Source organism: Bos indicus x Bos taurus, chromosome 7 (assembly GCF_003369695.1).
Source record: "Bos indicus x Bos taurus breed Angus x Brahman F1 hybrid chromosome 7, Bos_hybrid_MaternalHap_v2.0, whole genome shotgun sequence".
Lineage (NCBI taxonomy): Eukaryota > Metazoa > Chordata > Mammalia > Artiodactyla > Bovidae > Bos > Bos indicus x Bos taurus.
The window spans coordinates 88,760,955-88,778,215 of NC_040082.1; the positions used below are offsets into that span (position 1 = coordinate 88,760,955).

The following is a 17,261-nucleotide window of genomic DNA, read 5'->3' on the forward strand; positions in this document are numbered from 1 at the left end:
AGCTGAGAAAAGAAGAGAAGCTAAAGGCAAAGGAGAAAAGGAAAGATATACCCATTTGAATGCAGACTTCCAAAGAATAGCAAGGAGAGATAAGAAAGTCTTCCTTAATGATCAATGCAAATAAATAGAGGAAACCAATATAATGGGAAAGACCAGAGATCGCAAGAAAATTAGACGTACCAAGGGAACATTTCATGCAAAGATGAGCACAATAATGGACAGAAATGGTATGGACCTAACAGAAGCAGAAGATATTAAGAAGAGGTAGCAAGAATACACAGAAGAACTCTACAGAAAAGATCTTCATGACCCAGATAACTACAATGGTGTGATCACTCACCTAGAGCCAGATATCCTGGAATGCAAAGTCAAGTGGGCCTTAGGAAGCAGCACGACAAACAAAGCCAGTGGAGGTGATGAAATTCCAGCTGAGCTATTTCAAATCCTAAAAGATGATGCTGTTAAAGCACTATACTCAATATGCCAGAAAATTTGGAAAACCCAGCAGTGGGCAGGACTGGCAAAGGTCAGTTTTCATTTCAATCCCAAAGAAAGGCAATGTCAAAGAATGTTCAAACTGCCACACAATTGCACTCATCTCACACTAGCTAGCAAAGTAATGCTAAAAATTCTCCGAGCCAGGCATCAACAGTACACAAACTGAATTTCTAGATGTTCAAGCTGGATTTAGAAAAGGCAGAGGAACCAGAGATCTAAGGGCTAACATCTATACGATCATCGAAAAAGCAAGAGAATTCCAGAAAAACATCTACTTCTGCTTTATTAACTATCCCAAAGCCTTTGACTATGTGGATCACAACAAAATGTGGAAAATTCTTCAAGAGATGGGAATACCTGACCACCTGACCTGCCTCCTGAGAAATCTGTGTGCAGGTCAAGAAGCAACAGTTAGAGCCAGACATGAAAAAACAGACTAGTTCCAAATCTAGAAAGAAGTATGTCAAGGCTGTATATTGTCACTCTGCTTATTTAACTTATATGCAGAGTACAGCATATGAAATGTCAGGCTGGATGAAGCTGAAGCTGGAATCAAGATTGCTGGGAGAAACATCAATAATTTCAGATACACAGATAACACCACCCTTATGGCAGAAAGCAAAGAAGAACTAAAGAGCCTCTTGATGAAAGTCAAAGAGGAGAGTGAAAAAGTTGTCTTAAAACTCAACATTCAAAAAACTAAGATCATGGCATCCGGTCGCATCACTTCATGGCAGATAGACGGGGAAACAATAGAAACAGTGAGAGACTATTTTGGGGGGCTCCAAAATCACTGCAGATGGTGACTGCAGGCTTGAAATTAAAGGACGCTTGCTCCTTGGAATCAAAACTATGATAAACACAGCATATTAAAAAGCAAAGATATTACTTGTCAACAAAGGTCCATCTAGTCAAAGTTACGGTTTTCCCAGTAGTCATGTATGGACGTGATAGTTGGACTATAAAGAAAGCTGAGCCCAAAGAATTGATGCTTTTGAACTGTGGTGTTGGAGAAGACTCTTGAGAGTCCCTTGGACTGCAAGATCAAACCAGTCAATCCTAAAGGAAATCAGTCCCGACTATTCATTGGAAGGACTGATGCTGAAGCTGAAACTCCAATAGTTCGGCCACCTAAGGCGAAGAACTGACTCATTAGAAACGACCCTGACGCTGGGAAAGATTGAGTGCAGGAGGAGAAGGGGACGACAGAGGATGAGATGGCTGGATGGCATCACCCACTCGGCGGACATGAGTTCGAGCAAGCTCCGGGAGTTGGTGATGGACAGGGAAGCCTGGCCTGCTGCAGTCCATGGGGTCGCAAAGAGTTAAACACGACTGAGCGACTGAACTGAACTGAGAGGCGCCTCACCCCTGCCCCTCCCCTCCCCGCCCTCTCGCCCCTCCTCCCTCGGTCCGCAGCTAGGAGACACAAGCCCATTTCAAGACCTGGCACGCAAAGGCCTCAGATTGTAAACCTGCGCGCGCACCTAGCTTCCGACTTCCCGGCGTGCCCCGCGCCTGCGGCGTAAACGCGCGCCGGCGCAGCAACCCACCTGACCCGCGGCGTAGCCAAGGCGGGAGTCTGTGAGTGCCTCGGTCTCGGGCTCCCTGGGCCTGGGGTACTGCCCGCGTGTGTCGTGGGCAGCCCCGGGCTGGCCCCCACCCCCGCTCTCGTCCTGCAGCAGGGAAGAAAGCCACTGTGGGAGGGACGGTCCCACCTCGAGCCTTCCAAGACGCTGGAGTCCTTACGACCCGTTCTTGCTGTGCTCCGGCCTCGCTGCTAAACTTTGGTGGGCCCCGGGATCTAGACCCCAGCTGTTGAGAAACGAAACGTTTGCAAACATGTCCCGGATCGAAAAGATGAGCATTCAGGGCGTGCGGAGTTTTGGAATAGAGGATAAAGATAAACAAATTATCACTTTCTTCAGTCCCCTTACAATTTTGGTTGGACCCAATGGGGCGGGGAAAACGGTAAGTCCTCTAAGGAGCCGCCTTCAGTTTATGGGTCGCCACGTGTTACAAATCTGGAGTAGAATATCTGCAGAGTTCGGAACTCTAGGGTGAGAGGAGTCAATATGACTCAGCTCCTGGGGCCCCAGGGTACACCTGGGTCGTCAGCTGACTTGCGTGCCCGGGAGCATGGCTTGGTGTGGCCTTCAGGTGTCTGTCACCTGAGGCGCCGACCAGACTTTTGTCCACTGCTGCCCAGTGAACAAGGTTTTCTTGAGAATCCCGAGAGGCCGGGAGCTAACTGCGTGAGCTTACGGAGCTCACAGCCCCACAGGAACTTTTTTTTTTGTCTATATTCATGTTTTCTTAATTCTCTTTATTCTCATGGCATAGCATTCATTTCCTGGTAGTTGTCCCCGTTGGGGATTTTTTTGTTGTTGTTGTTATAAAATATAAATATAAATGTATGACTTTAAGAAAACCGACTATCCCAACTAAGCATAATGACTAGGTAAATAACAGTTTTAAAATGAAACATCCATTGGGGCTTGGTTAAATTGAGAAACCATTTTATTGTTGGGATGCTCTTACCTAGTTCAAATAAAGGTTAGAGCACAGCTCATATACTGTGACTTTTTAAAACCCTGGAAATACTTAGAAATTTGAGTTGAGCCCTGGAATGGTATGCAATTATGAAAGAAGTGTAGCCAAGAAGCTCTCTGGTCTGAAAGGGTGGTTTGAGAAAAGCAAGGTGGTATCATTGTAACAGGGAGAAGAGGAAGTGGAAAGCATAGAGAAAGACAAGGTTTGGTGTTAAATGCCAGACTCTTGTTTATTTGTTTATGTAGAAAGATTATTTACTGATGCTTTTTTATGTACCTAAGCACTATATTAAGTGGTACTGATGGAGAGGTTAGTATGTTTAGTGTTTATGAGCCCTAGCTGCTTGAATACAGAATTTTTTTTTTTTTTTTTTTGCTTCTCCATTTATTGTGTGACTGGGCAAAAGTGACCTAAATGTTCTTTGCCTTAGTTTTCTCATTTATAAAATGGATGTTAAAAATAGTTTCTATGGCCTAGGGTTAATGTGAGAATTAAATGCTTAATGTATGTAAAAGTGGTTAGTACAGTACCTGTCACATAAGGTTGATACTAGCCACTTGTTTTGTTTCAACTTTAAAAAAAATTCAGCTTTATTGGAGTATAATGGCATATACATTGTAGGCTATTTAAAGTATACATCATGGTGATTTGACAAACATGTGTTCCCCAAAAGGTTTCTCTTCTTCTAGTTAGTTAAAATATCTATCACCTTGAACCAGAAAGCTCAGTTTCTCTGTACAATGTTGCCAAATTAAATCCCGGAGACAGTTTTGGGTGAAGTAGAAAAGGGTAGCTTTATTGCTTTGCCATGGAAAGGGGGACACAGCAGGCTCATGCCCTCCAAACCATGTGTCCCCAACTGGGGAATATAGTGACAAGTTTTCTAGTAACAGCATGATTAGCTCCTGGCCGTTCTTCTGATGGTGAGGGAAGTAGGAGTCAACATCATCAACCCTCAGGTGTAATTACTCTGGGGTCTGCATGTCCTGGGCAGCATCCCACCTGGAGGGGTTTCGGTATTGCTGCTGCTTCTGCTAAGTCGCTTCAGTTGTGTCCGACTCTGTGCGACCCCATAGACGGTAGCCCACCAGGCTCCCCCATCCCTGGGATTCTCTGGGCAAGAACACTGGAGTGGGTTGCCATTTCTTTCTCCAATGCATGAAAGTGAGAAGTGAAAGTGAAGTCGCTCAGTCGTGTCCCACTCTTAGCGACCCCATGGACTGCAGCCCACCAGGCTCCTCCGTCCATGGGATTTTCCAGGCAAGAGTACTGGAGTGGGGTGCCAGGGCCTTCTCCGTCTGTATCTGCAGAGTAGCTCAAAGATATTGTGATAGTGTGTGTATCTGTTGGTAGGGAAACAGGACCTTACCCCAAGGCTGCTCTTGACTGTCTCTCTCTGGTCTCATCCCCTCCCTCCCCTAAATAACTTTATTGCATGAATCTGCCCTTTGGAACTCAGGGAAGGTCATGGAGGGTGAATGAAGGCTGCTTCCTATAATCAAAGAAATGGGGAACACAGAAAGTCCTTGTGCCCAGGAGCCCCACAGGGCCCTGCAGAGTATCAGCCTCACTTTTTATCCTTTTATGTGTGTGTGTGTGAGAACATTTAAGTTTCACTCTCAATAAATCTCATTTATACAATATAGTATAATCAGCTATGGTGAGCTGTTTAAGCCAATGTTATTAAAAACAGTTTAATAAGAAATAGAAAATTTTCCTCCCAAAATAATAATTATTTTTTATTTCAGTATACCTTCTTAATTATATAGCTTTTCTATATTTATATGTCAGGTTTTATAATATCAAAATTTACCTAATCATGTATTTTATAGTCTTTTTTATAAACATTTATAATGAATTAACATTTTATGGTTAAATTCTGCAGTTTTCTAATAAGTAAATAATATAATTTTCTATTTCTTTAGACCATCATTGAATGTCTAAAATATATTTGTACTGGAGATTTTCCTCCTGGAACCAAAGGAAATACATTTGTTCACGATCCCAAGGTAATGATGCCAGTGAAATTTTTTTTTCTTTTATTTTTTAATTTTATTGAAGTATAGTTGATTTGATTGTGTTAATATGTGTTAATTTCTGCATAGCAAAATGATTCAGTTATATACTTTTTCATATTCTTTTCCATCATGGTTTATTACAGGATATTGAATATAGCTTCCTGTGCTATAGAGTTGGACCCTGTTGTGTATCCATGCTAAATGTAATAGTTTGCATTTGTTGACTCCAAACTCCCAGTCCACCCCTCCTCCTCCCCTCGTCTCCTTGACAACCACAAGTCTGTTCTCTGTGAGTCTGTTTCTGTTTTGTATGTGCGTGCTCAGTTACGTCCAACTCTGCAACCCCATGGACTGCAGCTTACCAGGCTCCTCTGTCCATGGGATTTTCCAGGCAAAAATACTGGGGTGGGTTGCTATTTCCTACTCCAGAAACATTTTTTTAATAAAATTTTTATAATGATAAAAGTGATAGCTCATTGTAGAAAACTTGGCAGTGGAACAATATGAGATATGAAAGTCACTCATGTACAGTCAGTGAGTGATAGCCATTGTTGACATTATCATGTGTTTCTTCTCCTTTACGTACTGTCTTAAGTAGCTGAAGTCATACTCTTAATTTTGTATTCTGAGCTTTTTTTCCATCTAACATTATCATCTAGTCCTGTGTTATTAAAAACTATATTAAATTCTTAGTCTGGGTGTTTGGTACATGGGTACTTTTTATTTTATTAATTTACTTACTTTAATTGGAGGCTAATTGCTTTACAATATTGTAGTGGTTTTTGCCATACATTGACATGAGTCAGCCACGGCTGCACATGTGTTCCCCATCCAGAACCCCTCGCCCACCTCCCTCCCGATTCCATCCCCCAGAGTCATCCTAGTGAACCAGCCCTGAGCACCCCGTCTTATGCATTGAACCTGCACTGGCGATCTGCTTCACGTTTCAACACTACTCCCTCAAATCATCCCACCCTCGCCTTCTCCCTCAGAGTCCAAAAGATTGTTCTTCACATCTGTGTCTCTCATCTTGTGTCTCTCTTGCATATAGGGTCATCGTTACCATCTTTCTAAATTCCATATGTATGGGTTAGTATACTATATTGGTGTTTTTCTTTCTCACTTACTTCACTCTGTATGATAGGTTCCAGTTTCATCAACCTCATTAGAACTGATTCAAATGCATTCTTTTTAATGGCTGAGTAATACTCTATTGTATATATGTACATAGGTGCTTTTTAAATCTTTGTACTTCTTTGTCTGAAATATTTTCTACTTAAAACACCTAACCTTTTATGAACATTTTTAATGATTGCATCATTTTCTTATATTTAGCCTTGCTTTTAGTTTTTCATTAAAATGTACCATGATGAAAGTCTGTGTATGAATCTTTGAATTATGGTGTTTTAACTATTAGTGTGTGTTTAGGACATAGACTTTTCTATATACATTTTGGTTTATAGTTTTTCCTTTTTTTTATTGCAGTATAGTTGATTCACAATATTGCATTAGTTTCAGGTATACAGAAAAGTGATTCAGTGATATGCATGTATTTTTTGATTATTTTCCATTATAGCTTGTTACAAGATATACAGTATTGTTGCCTGTGTTAAATCACTCTTGCTTATCTTATATATATTACTATGTATCTACTAATCCCAAACTCCTGATTTATCTCTCTTCCCGAAGTAGGTTTTACTTTGGCGTATGTGTAGTGAGGTCCTGTGCCTCTCATTACCCCTGCTTCCCAAGAGTTTGTTGTGTATTTCTTCCAGGCTTTTTTGTATGTTTACGGAAAAAAAACCTCTGTATACAAATACACTCACATAAATATTTTAGTATATTAATAGAATTTTATTTTGACTATTGTACAAATCAAGTATTTATTTTGTGATATTTTTGTTGCTGTTTTTTTAGTTGCTAAGTCATGTCCAACTCTTGTGGCCCCATGAACTGTAGCCCTCCAGGCTCCTCTGTCCATGGTATTTCCCAGAAGAATACTGGCGTGGGTTGCCTTCTCCCAGGGATCTTCCCAACCCAGGAAACAAACCAGTGTCTCCTGCGTTGGCAGATGGATTCTTTACCACTGCGCCACCTGCAGATACGTTAAGATATATATGCTTTTGTTTCATTATTTTTCGGAGAAGGCAATGGCACCCCACTCCAGTACTCTTGCCTGGAAAATGCAATGGACGGAGGAGCCTGATGGGCTGCAGTCCATGGGGTCGTGAAGAGTTGGACACGACTGGGCGACTTCACTTTCACTTTCATTATTTTTAATTACTTAATAGTATTCAATTGAGTTTATATTCTCTAGCTTATTTAACTGATGCACTGTTGATAGTCTTTTAAATTGTTTGCACTTTTATATGGCTAAAGATAACTGATTATGAAAGTGATCTCGGGCAATCTTGGCCTGCAGTGGCTTGAAGCAGGATTTTGGCTCCCTGGCCAGAGACTGAAGTCAGGCTGCAATAGAGCACCGAATCCTAGACTCTAGACCATCAGGGCCAGTGGTCACTGACAAGGCCCTGGCCCATTGTTTTGTAGAAATTAATTTCCACAGAGACAGAAAGTCATGAAACATGTGAAGTGTTTATTTGAAAGAAAAAGAATATGTATGAATAGACTCACATGAGCAGCCTCAGAGAATCATGCCCTGGAGGTAGTTTGAATCACTTATATGGGACATTCCTTCCAGGTTTTCTCTGGCCAGTCATATTACTTTGCCTGGTTCTGAGCCTGTGTTTGATTTAACTCAAGGTCCTCCCCTGTGTGAGCGCACATTTTTCAGCCAAGGTGGATTCTAGTGAAGAGGCCTATGGGCAGGTTGACATCATCTACCATGGGGTGGTTCCCCCATTTTTTTGGCCCCTTAGGAGCCTTTCTGTGCATGTGTTGTTGGGAATGTCTCCTTGACCTCAAGAATGAGAAATATGTGGTCTCTATCTGGGCAGGGCTCAGGTCCTCCTCACTTCTGCTGTTATTTTCGTCTTGGAGTATCTGTCCACAGGGGCAAACTCCAGCTGCTCAGCCCGGGGCACATCTATCTCCTGTCTCAAATCCCCCCTGAGAGATGTGAACCCCAAGAAATCTTTATTGGGAGGATAAAGGGTGAGGTCTGTCTTTTGGGCTGGCATGGGGCTTGTAAGCCTACCTAGTTGGGGTCACAGAGCTCTCACCCTGTCTCAATAAAGGGCCCAGGATGACCTCTGTTGTTACACCAGCAGGATCTGTTCTGAGGAGTGGCTGGCATCTCCGCATCGCCATTGTCTTGATATGAAACTACTGTAATCTGGAAGAGACAAACTTAACAAGTAGATTAAAAAGGCAGGGGCCCAAAACCAATAAATGAACTATTATAACCAGGGCCCAAGCAGGAGTAAGAACCAGGTTATATATGGTAGCAATTTTGATCCTGGTCCATATAGAGTCAGTACTGGGGTTACCCTGTCAGAAGGGATGGAGCCATTTGGCATGATCTTACATATTTTTTTTTTTTTTTGATCTTACATATTTTTGATGTCTGCTTCTGTTAGCCCAGTGTGATTTGATGTGGGTGTTATAGACTCGGTTGGATAACCTGACATTAATAGACAAAACAGATCTCATTTCTTCTCAGGAAAATAAGCCTAAACCCAGTTTGGACCTAGTGCTTTGGGGAGACTTGTAACCAGGTAGCCAGTTGTCTAGTTTAATCTAACTAGGTTTTAACCTTTGATGTGATATTAACACATAAATAATAGAAGCTGTTGATCATCATACAGGTCTCTTCTTTTTGTTATTTTGTAAAGCAATTTTAATATCTAAAAATGTAATAGTTATAAGAGGAGACTTTTAAAAAGTAAGGTTGTAGTTGCCAGCTGTTAGCAGACACTGTTTTGAGAATGGCTGGTGGCATCTCAAGACTGATACCGCTCAGAAAACTTAAGTTCTCAACAATATAAGGACTTGTCTGAAATCACACCCAGTACTAAGTGTCACTTAGTATTGCCTTGGATGTCTAAAGCATAGTTACTCCATTTTGACTTTTAATTGTGGTTTTCTCCGTAATAGTCAAAGCACATGGTGCCATTAATGATGTTAGTACCTCTCTAGGTATGAGAAGATGCAAGAATTTGGGCTCATAAAATCTCCTGAAAATATCTATCTGAAGGCCTGTTTTGTCAGTTTTTCCCAGAGCACAGAGTGAGTGCCTCATTACTGATCTCTACCCTGAACCTCTTTTAGGGAGTGTTTAAAGGTCAGCAGCTGCAGCGGCTCATGATTTAATCCTTGCCACCAACCTACAGCGGTAGGTGGCAAGTGCCAGTCTCCAGTTGTCAGGGCCCCTTTATGGTCATAAATTTTATGGTCATAAAAAGGGCCCTTTCATAACCATTTCATCCCATGGTGCTTGGAATGCTCATTCCTGGGTCTGGTGAAATTTTGTTGCTAGGCTGCTCAGTGAGCTATTATTGGACTAGGCCTTACTAACAGTAGCCATAAATTTCTATACCACCTGTATTAATTACTAGGTTCTTACGGTCTAGGAAAAAATTCCCTCTTGTAGCTTCTTCTCATAAGAGTACCACTGTTATAGTCATTGACCTCATATAGAACTATATATTTTTGTTGGAGACTCAGTCACACAATGGTAAATGCAAGAAATGACAATCTTATAAAACAGGCAATGTAAAAAAATAATATAGCTAACAGTATTATTACGGTCATAAGTAAGAACTTAAGAATTTGTATTAGGTACAACCCAGTATATCCCAGATTGTCTGACTTTGTTTTGTGCCAATCCTTATCTTTAAGGGAAATTATCCACAAGGCACTCAGCTTGGTTTCCTAGTGGTGGTGTTCAGTTGCTCAGTCGTGTCCGACTCTTTGCGACCCCATGAACTGCAGCATGCCAGGCTTCCCTGTCCTTCACCATCTCCCAGAGCTTGCTCAAACTCATGTCCATTGAGTCGGTGATGCCATCCAACCATCTTATCCTCTGTCGTCCCCTTCTCCTACCTTCAGTCTTTCCCAGCATCAGGGTCTTTTCCAGTGAGTCAGTTCTTCTCATCAGGTGGCCAAAGTATTGGAGCTTCAGCATCAGTCCTTCCAATGAATATTCAGGACTAATTTCCTTTAGGATTGACTGGTTTGATCTCCTTGCAGTCCAAGGGACTCTCAAGAGTCTTCTCTAACACCACAGTTCAGAAGCATCAGTTCAGCACTTAGTTTCTTTATGGTCCAACTCTCATATCCATACATGACTACTGGAAAAACCATAACTTTGACTCTACAGACCTTTGTTGGCAAAGTAATGTCTCTGCTTTTTAGTATGCTGAGTTTGTCATAGCTTTTCTTCCAAGGAGTAAGCATCTTTTAATTTCACGGCTGCAGTCACCATCTGCAGTGATTTTGGAGCCCAGGAAAATGAAGTCTGTCATTGTTTCCATTGTTTCCCCATCTGTTTGCCATGAAGTGATGGGGCCAGATGCCATGATCTTAGTTTTTTGAATGCTGAGTTTTAAACCAGCTTTTTCACTCTCCTCTTCCGCTTTCATCAAGAGGTTCTTTAGTTCCTCTTCGCTTTCTGCCATAAGGGTAGTATCATCTGCATATCTGAGGTTATTGATATTTCTCCTGGCAATCTTGATTCCAGCTTGTGTTTCATCCAGGCCTGCATTTCACATGATATACTCTGCATATAAGTTAAATAAGCAGGGTGACACTGTACAGCCTTGAACTACTCTTTTCCAAGTTTTGAACCAGTTCATTGTTCCATGTCTGGTTCTAACTGTTGTTTCTTGACCTGCGTACAGGTCTCTTAGGAGAGGTGATCTGGTATTCCCATTTCTTTAAGGAATTTTCCAGTTTGTTGTGATCCACACAAAGGCTTTAGTGTAGTCAGTGAAGCAGAAGTAGATGTTTTTCTGGAATTCTCTTGCTTTTTCTATGATCCAGCTGATTTGGCAATTTGTCTCTGGTTCTTCTGCATTTTCTAAATCCAGCTTGAACATCTGGAAGTTCTTGGTTCATATACTGTTGGAAGCCTATCTTGGAGAATCTTGAGCATTACTTTGCTAGCGTGTGAAATGAGTGCAGTTGTGCCGCGTGTTGAACATTCTTTGGCATTGCCCTTCTTTGGGATTGGAATGAAAACTGACCTTTTCCAGTCCTGTGGCCACTGCTGAGTTTTCCAAATTTGCTGGCATATTGAATGCAACACTTTAACAGCATCATCTTTTAGAATCTGAAATAGCTCAGCTGGAGTTCCATCACCTCCACTAGCTTTGTTTGTAGTGATGCTTCCTACAGCCCACTTGACTTTGCACTCCAGGATGTCTGGCTCTAGGTGAATGAGCACACCATCGTGGTTATCCAGGTCATTAAGATCTTTTCTGTATACTACTGTTGTGTACTCCTAGTGTTACTAATTATCCTTAGTATGATTTAATTGTTCCCAACAAAGGAATTAATTATTCTTTAGAAATAGTAAATCATTTACTACATTTACTGAGCCTTTTCTACAATGACTATTTCACACCTTCTCTTAAACTTAAAATGTACTCTGTTCAATTGATGGATGATCTTGCCTTGTGTTTTCTTGAGAAAGTAGAAGGAATCAGATGGAAAGTCCTCATTTCCAATAATTAAATCTACCAAACTACCCTGCATATATATCTGTAGTGTTTTCACCTTTGTGATAGGGGTACATTGTTTATCATTTGTTTTAAGGTCAATTAAGTCCTCTTGGAACCTAGATCCAATATCAGTCACTTTTGTCAAGTCAGGCATTTTGCCTTTCAGCTGTCTTTGCTCCTGCATTCAGTTTCTCCCTCTTTAGGGTATCATTTACGTCAGCAGATAAACATGGTCAGGTTGCACCAGTCTACAAACAAACTCTCCCTTTACTCCAGTTCAGCCTCTGGCTACTACTTTTTGTTCTGTTTATACCAAAATTCTTAAGAGTTATGTGTACTCATTGTTTTCACTTTATTGCTTCCCCTTTTCTCCCCAGCCTACTCTGTTTAGATTTTCCTTTTTTCCCCCTCACTAAAACTGCTCTTGTAAGGTCACCAGTAATCTCCATATTGCCAGATAACTTTAAAAAAAAATTTTGTTTAGCTGTGCCAAATCTTTGTGGTGGCACGTGGGGGTCTTTGATCTTGTGGCATGTGGGATCTTCTCTTTTTTTAGTTGTGACATGCAGAATCTTTGTCTTTGTATCTTGTGGCATGTGGGTTCTAGTTTCCTGGCCAGGGTCTCCTGTGTTGGGAGCACAGAGTCTTAGTCACCGGACCACCAGGAAAGTTTCAAAACGGTTATTTTCTAGTTCTCAATACTTTCTCTGCAGATTTGATGTATTAATAATTGGTTTTCCTCTTTTTTTTTTTAAAACATTGCTCTCTTGGCTTTCATGACACCATAATCTCATACCTCTTTTTTGATGGGCCATCCTTTAGTCTCCTTTAATGAGTCTACTTTTGCCTGACTCTTCTTGGATGATATTCATTCTCACAGCTTTAAGTATTGGTTATGTTGCAGGAAGAGGGACCTCTTTCAGGGCCCAAGAGTGGGCTCTTGTCTAACACTCAGAAACGAATTGTCTGAGGAGACATGTGCTGAAAAAGCAAGTAACTTCATTGGGAAGGGGTACTCGGGCAAAGAGCAGCAGAGTAAGGGAACTCAGGAGAACTGCTCTGTCGTGTGACTCGTGGTCTCGGTTTTATGCTAATAGGGTTACTTTCCAGGTTATCTCTGGCCAATCATTCTGACTCAGGGTCCTTCCTGGTGCTGTTCTCATTGCTCGTCCAGGATAGATTCCAGTGAGAAGGATTCTGGGAGATTGGTAGGACACATGGATTAATGTCTCCTGTCTCCTTTTGATGTTTCGCAAATTCTTCCGGTTGGTGGTAGCTTGTTAGTTCCACATTCTTTACCAAGAATTCCTGTTGTAAGATAACCCATGCAGATGGTTACTATAGGGCCTGGCCTTGACAGGCAGTTTGGGTCAGTGGTTCCCTGTACAGTTACATGCTGATGAATTCCCAAATATTGTGTTTAGTCCTAACTTCTTTCCTAAACTATAGACATATATGTCCAGCTGTTTAAGTATTTAATGGGGATCTCCAATATAACATACTGAAAATAGAACTCTTGGTTCCCTGTTCCCCCATTCCTCTCACATTCTCAAGCCTGTTACTACCTCAGCATCAGCACCCTGCAGTTTAATAAATGATGTCATCTGCACCTTTGCTCATGCAGAAACCTGTTTGTCATTCTTTTAGTGATTCCTTTATCTCATCTTGTTTCTAATTCATAAGCAGTTCTTATGTACTCTTCTACAGTATGTCCAGAATATGTCCCTTCATTTCATCCCTACTGTTTTCCTGGTCCAAGCCACCACCTTCTTCCCTTTGAACTCTTCTGATAGTCTGTAAACTTGTTTTCCTGGCTCATTCTTTTCTTTTTCTGGCTGTGTCATGTGGGATCTTGGTTCCCCAACCAGGGATTGAACCTGTTCCTCCTGCAGTGGACATGTGAAGTCTTAACCACTGGACCACCAGGGAAGTCCCTCCTGCTTCATTATTGAAATTCTTTTCTATAGAAAAGAAGAATCTCTTTTCTAATAGCAACAAATTATCTCTAAATATTTATTCATTCATTTAACAGGGAGTGGGTCTTTTAAAGTCTGAGGAAAGAACACTCCCGTCAGTGTTAATACTAACTGCAGAGTCCGTGAGGTAGGGTCATATTTGGTGTGTTCAAGGAATCACAAGGGGAGGAGCAAAATAATCAGGGGAAGACTAGTAGAAAATTAAGTTAGAATAGTTGAAGGGTCTAGATCCTGTAGGATTTGGGGTTCTAATTTAAATGGGAATCCATTAGAAGATTTAAGCAGGAAAAGGGCATAGTTTGTATTTTAAAGTGATCAGTCTAGCTGTGAGAGGACTGTCTATAAACGGCAAGGGTAGAAGGGTGAAGACTGATGAAGGGCATTTTGTGGTAATCCAGGTGAGGAATATTGGTGGCTTAAGTAAGTGGTAATGGTAGGAAATATGACAAATGCTTGGATTTGGGATGTTTTAAAGGTAGAACCAGCCAATTAGCTATTGATTTGGGTAGTGGTGTATGAGAAAAATAGAAGCATCAAACAGAACTTAAAGTTTTTTGACTTTAGCAAATAGATAAAATAGTAGTAATGAGGAAAACTCTGGAAAAGGACGTTTGAGGGCCTCTGGTTTAAATGTATAAATTGGGATGGGAATTCCCAGGCAGTCCAGGGTTAGGGCTTGGTGCTTTCATTGCCAGGGCCCACCACCCCGCTCCCTCCGCCCCGGGTTCAGTCCTTGGTCAGGGAATTAAGGTCCTGCAAACTGAGTGGTGCAGTTAAAAAAGAGGAAAAAAACAACCCACATGTAAATTGGGGTGTTTGTTATGTTTGTTAGATATCGAAAGGAGATGTCCGGTAGGTAAATAGAAGTATGTCTGAGGGGAGGTTTGAGTTAAAATTAGGAATCATTGATGCGTACACTTACATATGTATATAGGCTTCCCTGGTGGCTCAGAGGTTAAAGTGTCTGCCTCCAATGCGGGAGACCTGGGTTTGATCCCTGGGTTGGAAGACCCCCTGGAGGAGGAAATGGCAACATATGTATATAGTCAGTCTTAAAGCCTGATGGGATCTCCTAGGAAGTGAATATAGAGAAAACCCTAGCCTAAAGCATATTAGCATTTAGAAATAAGAAAGAGGAGGAGCCAGTGAAAGATGCTAAAAAAAAACAAAACAACTAGTTAAGTAAGGAAAATAGAGAATGGTGTCTTAGAAGACAAAAGAATAGTGTCACAAGAAAGAGGAGTCATCAGCTGTGTCAGGTATGTGGATAGCTCAATCAAGAAGCAGATTTGACTATGTGAAGGTCATTGGTGGTCTTGACAAAACCAATTTTAGTAATCTGAGAAAACAGGAGGTAAGGAAGTAAAACGGGTAGAATTGTTTTATGAGTTTTGCTATAAGTGGAAAGAGATGGGGCAATAACTGAAAAGGTTTGCAGGATCAAGAAGAGTTTTTTTTGGCTTTTGTTCCTGTTTTTTCTACATATGTGTGTATTTTCTGGATGTTTCCATGTTGATTGATGCTCTAGTATCTCTGCCAGTCTCATCTATCACCCACCCCCTTTCCAATTGCTTTCATCTTTTTAGAGCTGTTTTTCTCAGGTATCTGCTTATGTCCTGTCTGTGGTTCTTCTGGCTATGGTGGTTTAGCTCTCTTCACTTATTACCCGCTTTTCGGCTGCTCTCATTTTCCAGTTCTGAGCTCCCACCCACACTTGTTCATCAACTCTTCTCTCCTGAGTCACTCACACCTCCTACTGTGGGTGGAGCCATTCCCCTCACCTGAATTGCCCACATCCCCTCGGTTTTCCCAATATGCTATGTTCTTCTCAACATTTCAGTTTCTCTCCCCCTCTTATATCTTCAACTTCTCTTGTCTTTCTATTTCCCTGTTTTAATTTGACCCTGCACCTAATATTGTTTATCTTAAACAAATGCCTGGGTTCTTCTGGTTTTTCTCAGTAATTTTTCTTACCTGTGTTCAGTTGTTTCTATCTTTTTAGGTACTTTGATTTCCATGTTGCTCTATTTGCCTAACTTCACACCTTTCTCCTCTACTTCTTTCAAACTTTCAGCTACGTAAGTACATCTATTCTTCTTCTACCTAATTTGCATTTCTTCAGTTGACCTGGACCCTCAGAAGCTCATTTCTCTGTTGTCTGCATCTCATCAAGTTTGTTTTGCTTCTGGCTGATACTGTAAATTTTCTGGATGCTTGTTTCCTCAGCAGTTTCTTTATCCCATTTTGCGGTCATATATTGCGTTCCTAAAAGTGGGAGATACTAGAACATTTATAAATTGATAGGAATGACACTGGATAGAGGGGGAAATTGATCTAAGGGAGGGGACAATTATAGAGCAAAATCCTTGCGTAGGCAAGAAGAGATAAGATCCATTGCTCAACTGAAGGAGTTAACGAGAGTACACAATGTTTATCCATTGTAAAAGGATGGCAGGCAGAGTACATATGGTAAATTTAGTAGTGAGAGAATGAACCAATTCTCTTTTGATTGTTTCTATAGTCTCAGTGGAAAAAAGAAGTGAAATCATTAGCTGAGAGTGGGAGAAGGGGATAATTGAAGCTAGTAAAATTAAAAGGTAGTCTTTATTTCAGAGTAATTTGATTAGGGAAGTGTTAAAGCGTTACGTGACGGTGTCAAGGGGTCACTTGAGGTTTGTGGGTGAAAATTTATAGGGAGAGCAACCATTATGTTTGTGTGTTTTCAGTTTTCTTCAGCTGCTCAGTGGCAGACACTGAGTGAGTTGGAAAGTTGGATTTAATCAAGGTTGAGGGTTTGCCTGGTAAATAAAATGAAGGGATTAAGAGGCAAGGAATTTACTATATTCTTTTTTTTTCCAACTATGTCCTCAATAGATTTACTTATTTGATCAATCCCCTTATATGTAATGAATCTCCTATTGGTGCACCAGAACTCAAACACTCCATACTGGACCAACTCTACCCGCCATGTCCAAACCCTCTTCATCCTGCTTGGGCTGTAACTCCTCACGCTGGACCCTCATGTGGATGTTTTCCCATTCCGCCTGGGCTCTGACTTTCCATGCTAGGCTACCTCCCATTTTCCACCCATGAACACCTTGCTTACCTTTCTCAGCCACAAATACTCTTTACCTCGAGGCCTCTTGTAGGGTGGCTGTCTCTAATCTAGCATCTGAATTGTCCCCCCAGGCTCCCCCCTGCCCCTGTGGATTCCCTCCTCAGTGTTGTCAGGCTCTGCATCCCCACAGTATGCCTTCCCCTAGAACAGACATCGTCCTTCTCCTGAGCTTGGTCATCCCTACTCACAGATGCCCTTTGAGCCTGCTTGAATTGACACCCTTGGACTTTGGAAACCCTGGGCCAAGCTGTCTGTCCATGTGTGTACCCTTGACAGCCTACTCAAGCTCATTCAGCCTGCTCCGTGCTGAGCTACCATGTCCCCCCACCCCAGCTAGCATGCACGTGTACCTTCTTCTGCCCCATCTAATGGTTTTACAACTAGATTGTTTGGAAAGAAAAGGGCTTATTATATTTTTTTGTTTTGGATAGAAATTCTTCTAAAGTGTAATATATGTTTCTCCGCCTTAATAAAT

At 41.4% G+C, this 17,261-nt stretch overlaps 1 protein-coding gene across 1 annotated transcript in view; it reads left to right on the forward strand.

Moving 5' to 3' along the window:
* Positions 1-2,023: 2,023 nt before the first annotated feature.
* RAD50 (RAD50 double strand break repair protein) overlaps positions 2,024-17,261 on the forward strand; it is a 109,553-nt gene continuing 94,315 nt past the window's right edge. The window contains exons 1-2 of the mRNA XM_027547086.1: positions 2,024-2,469; positions 4,977-5,060. Of these exons, the coding sequence (XP_027402887.1) occupies positions 2,341-2,469; positions 4,977-5,060 (213 nt within the window). The 5' untranslated portion in view covers positions 2,024-2,340. The remainder of the gene's footprint in view (positions 2,470-4,976; positions 5,061-17,261) is intronic.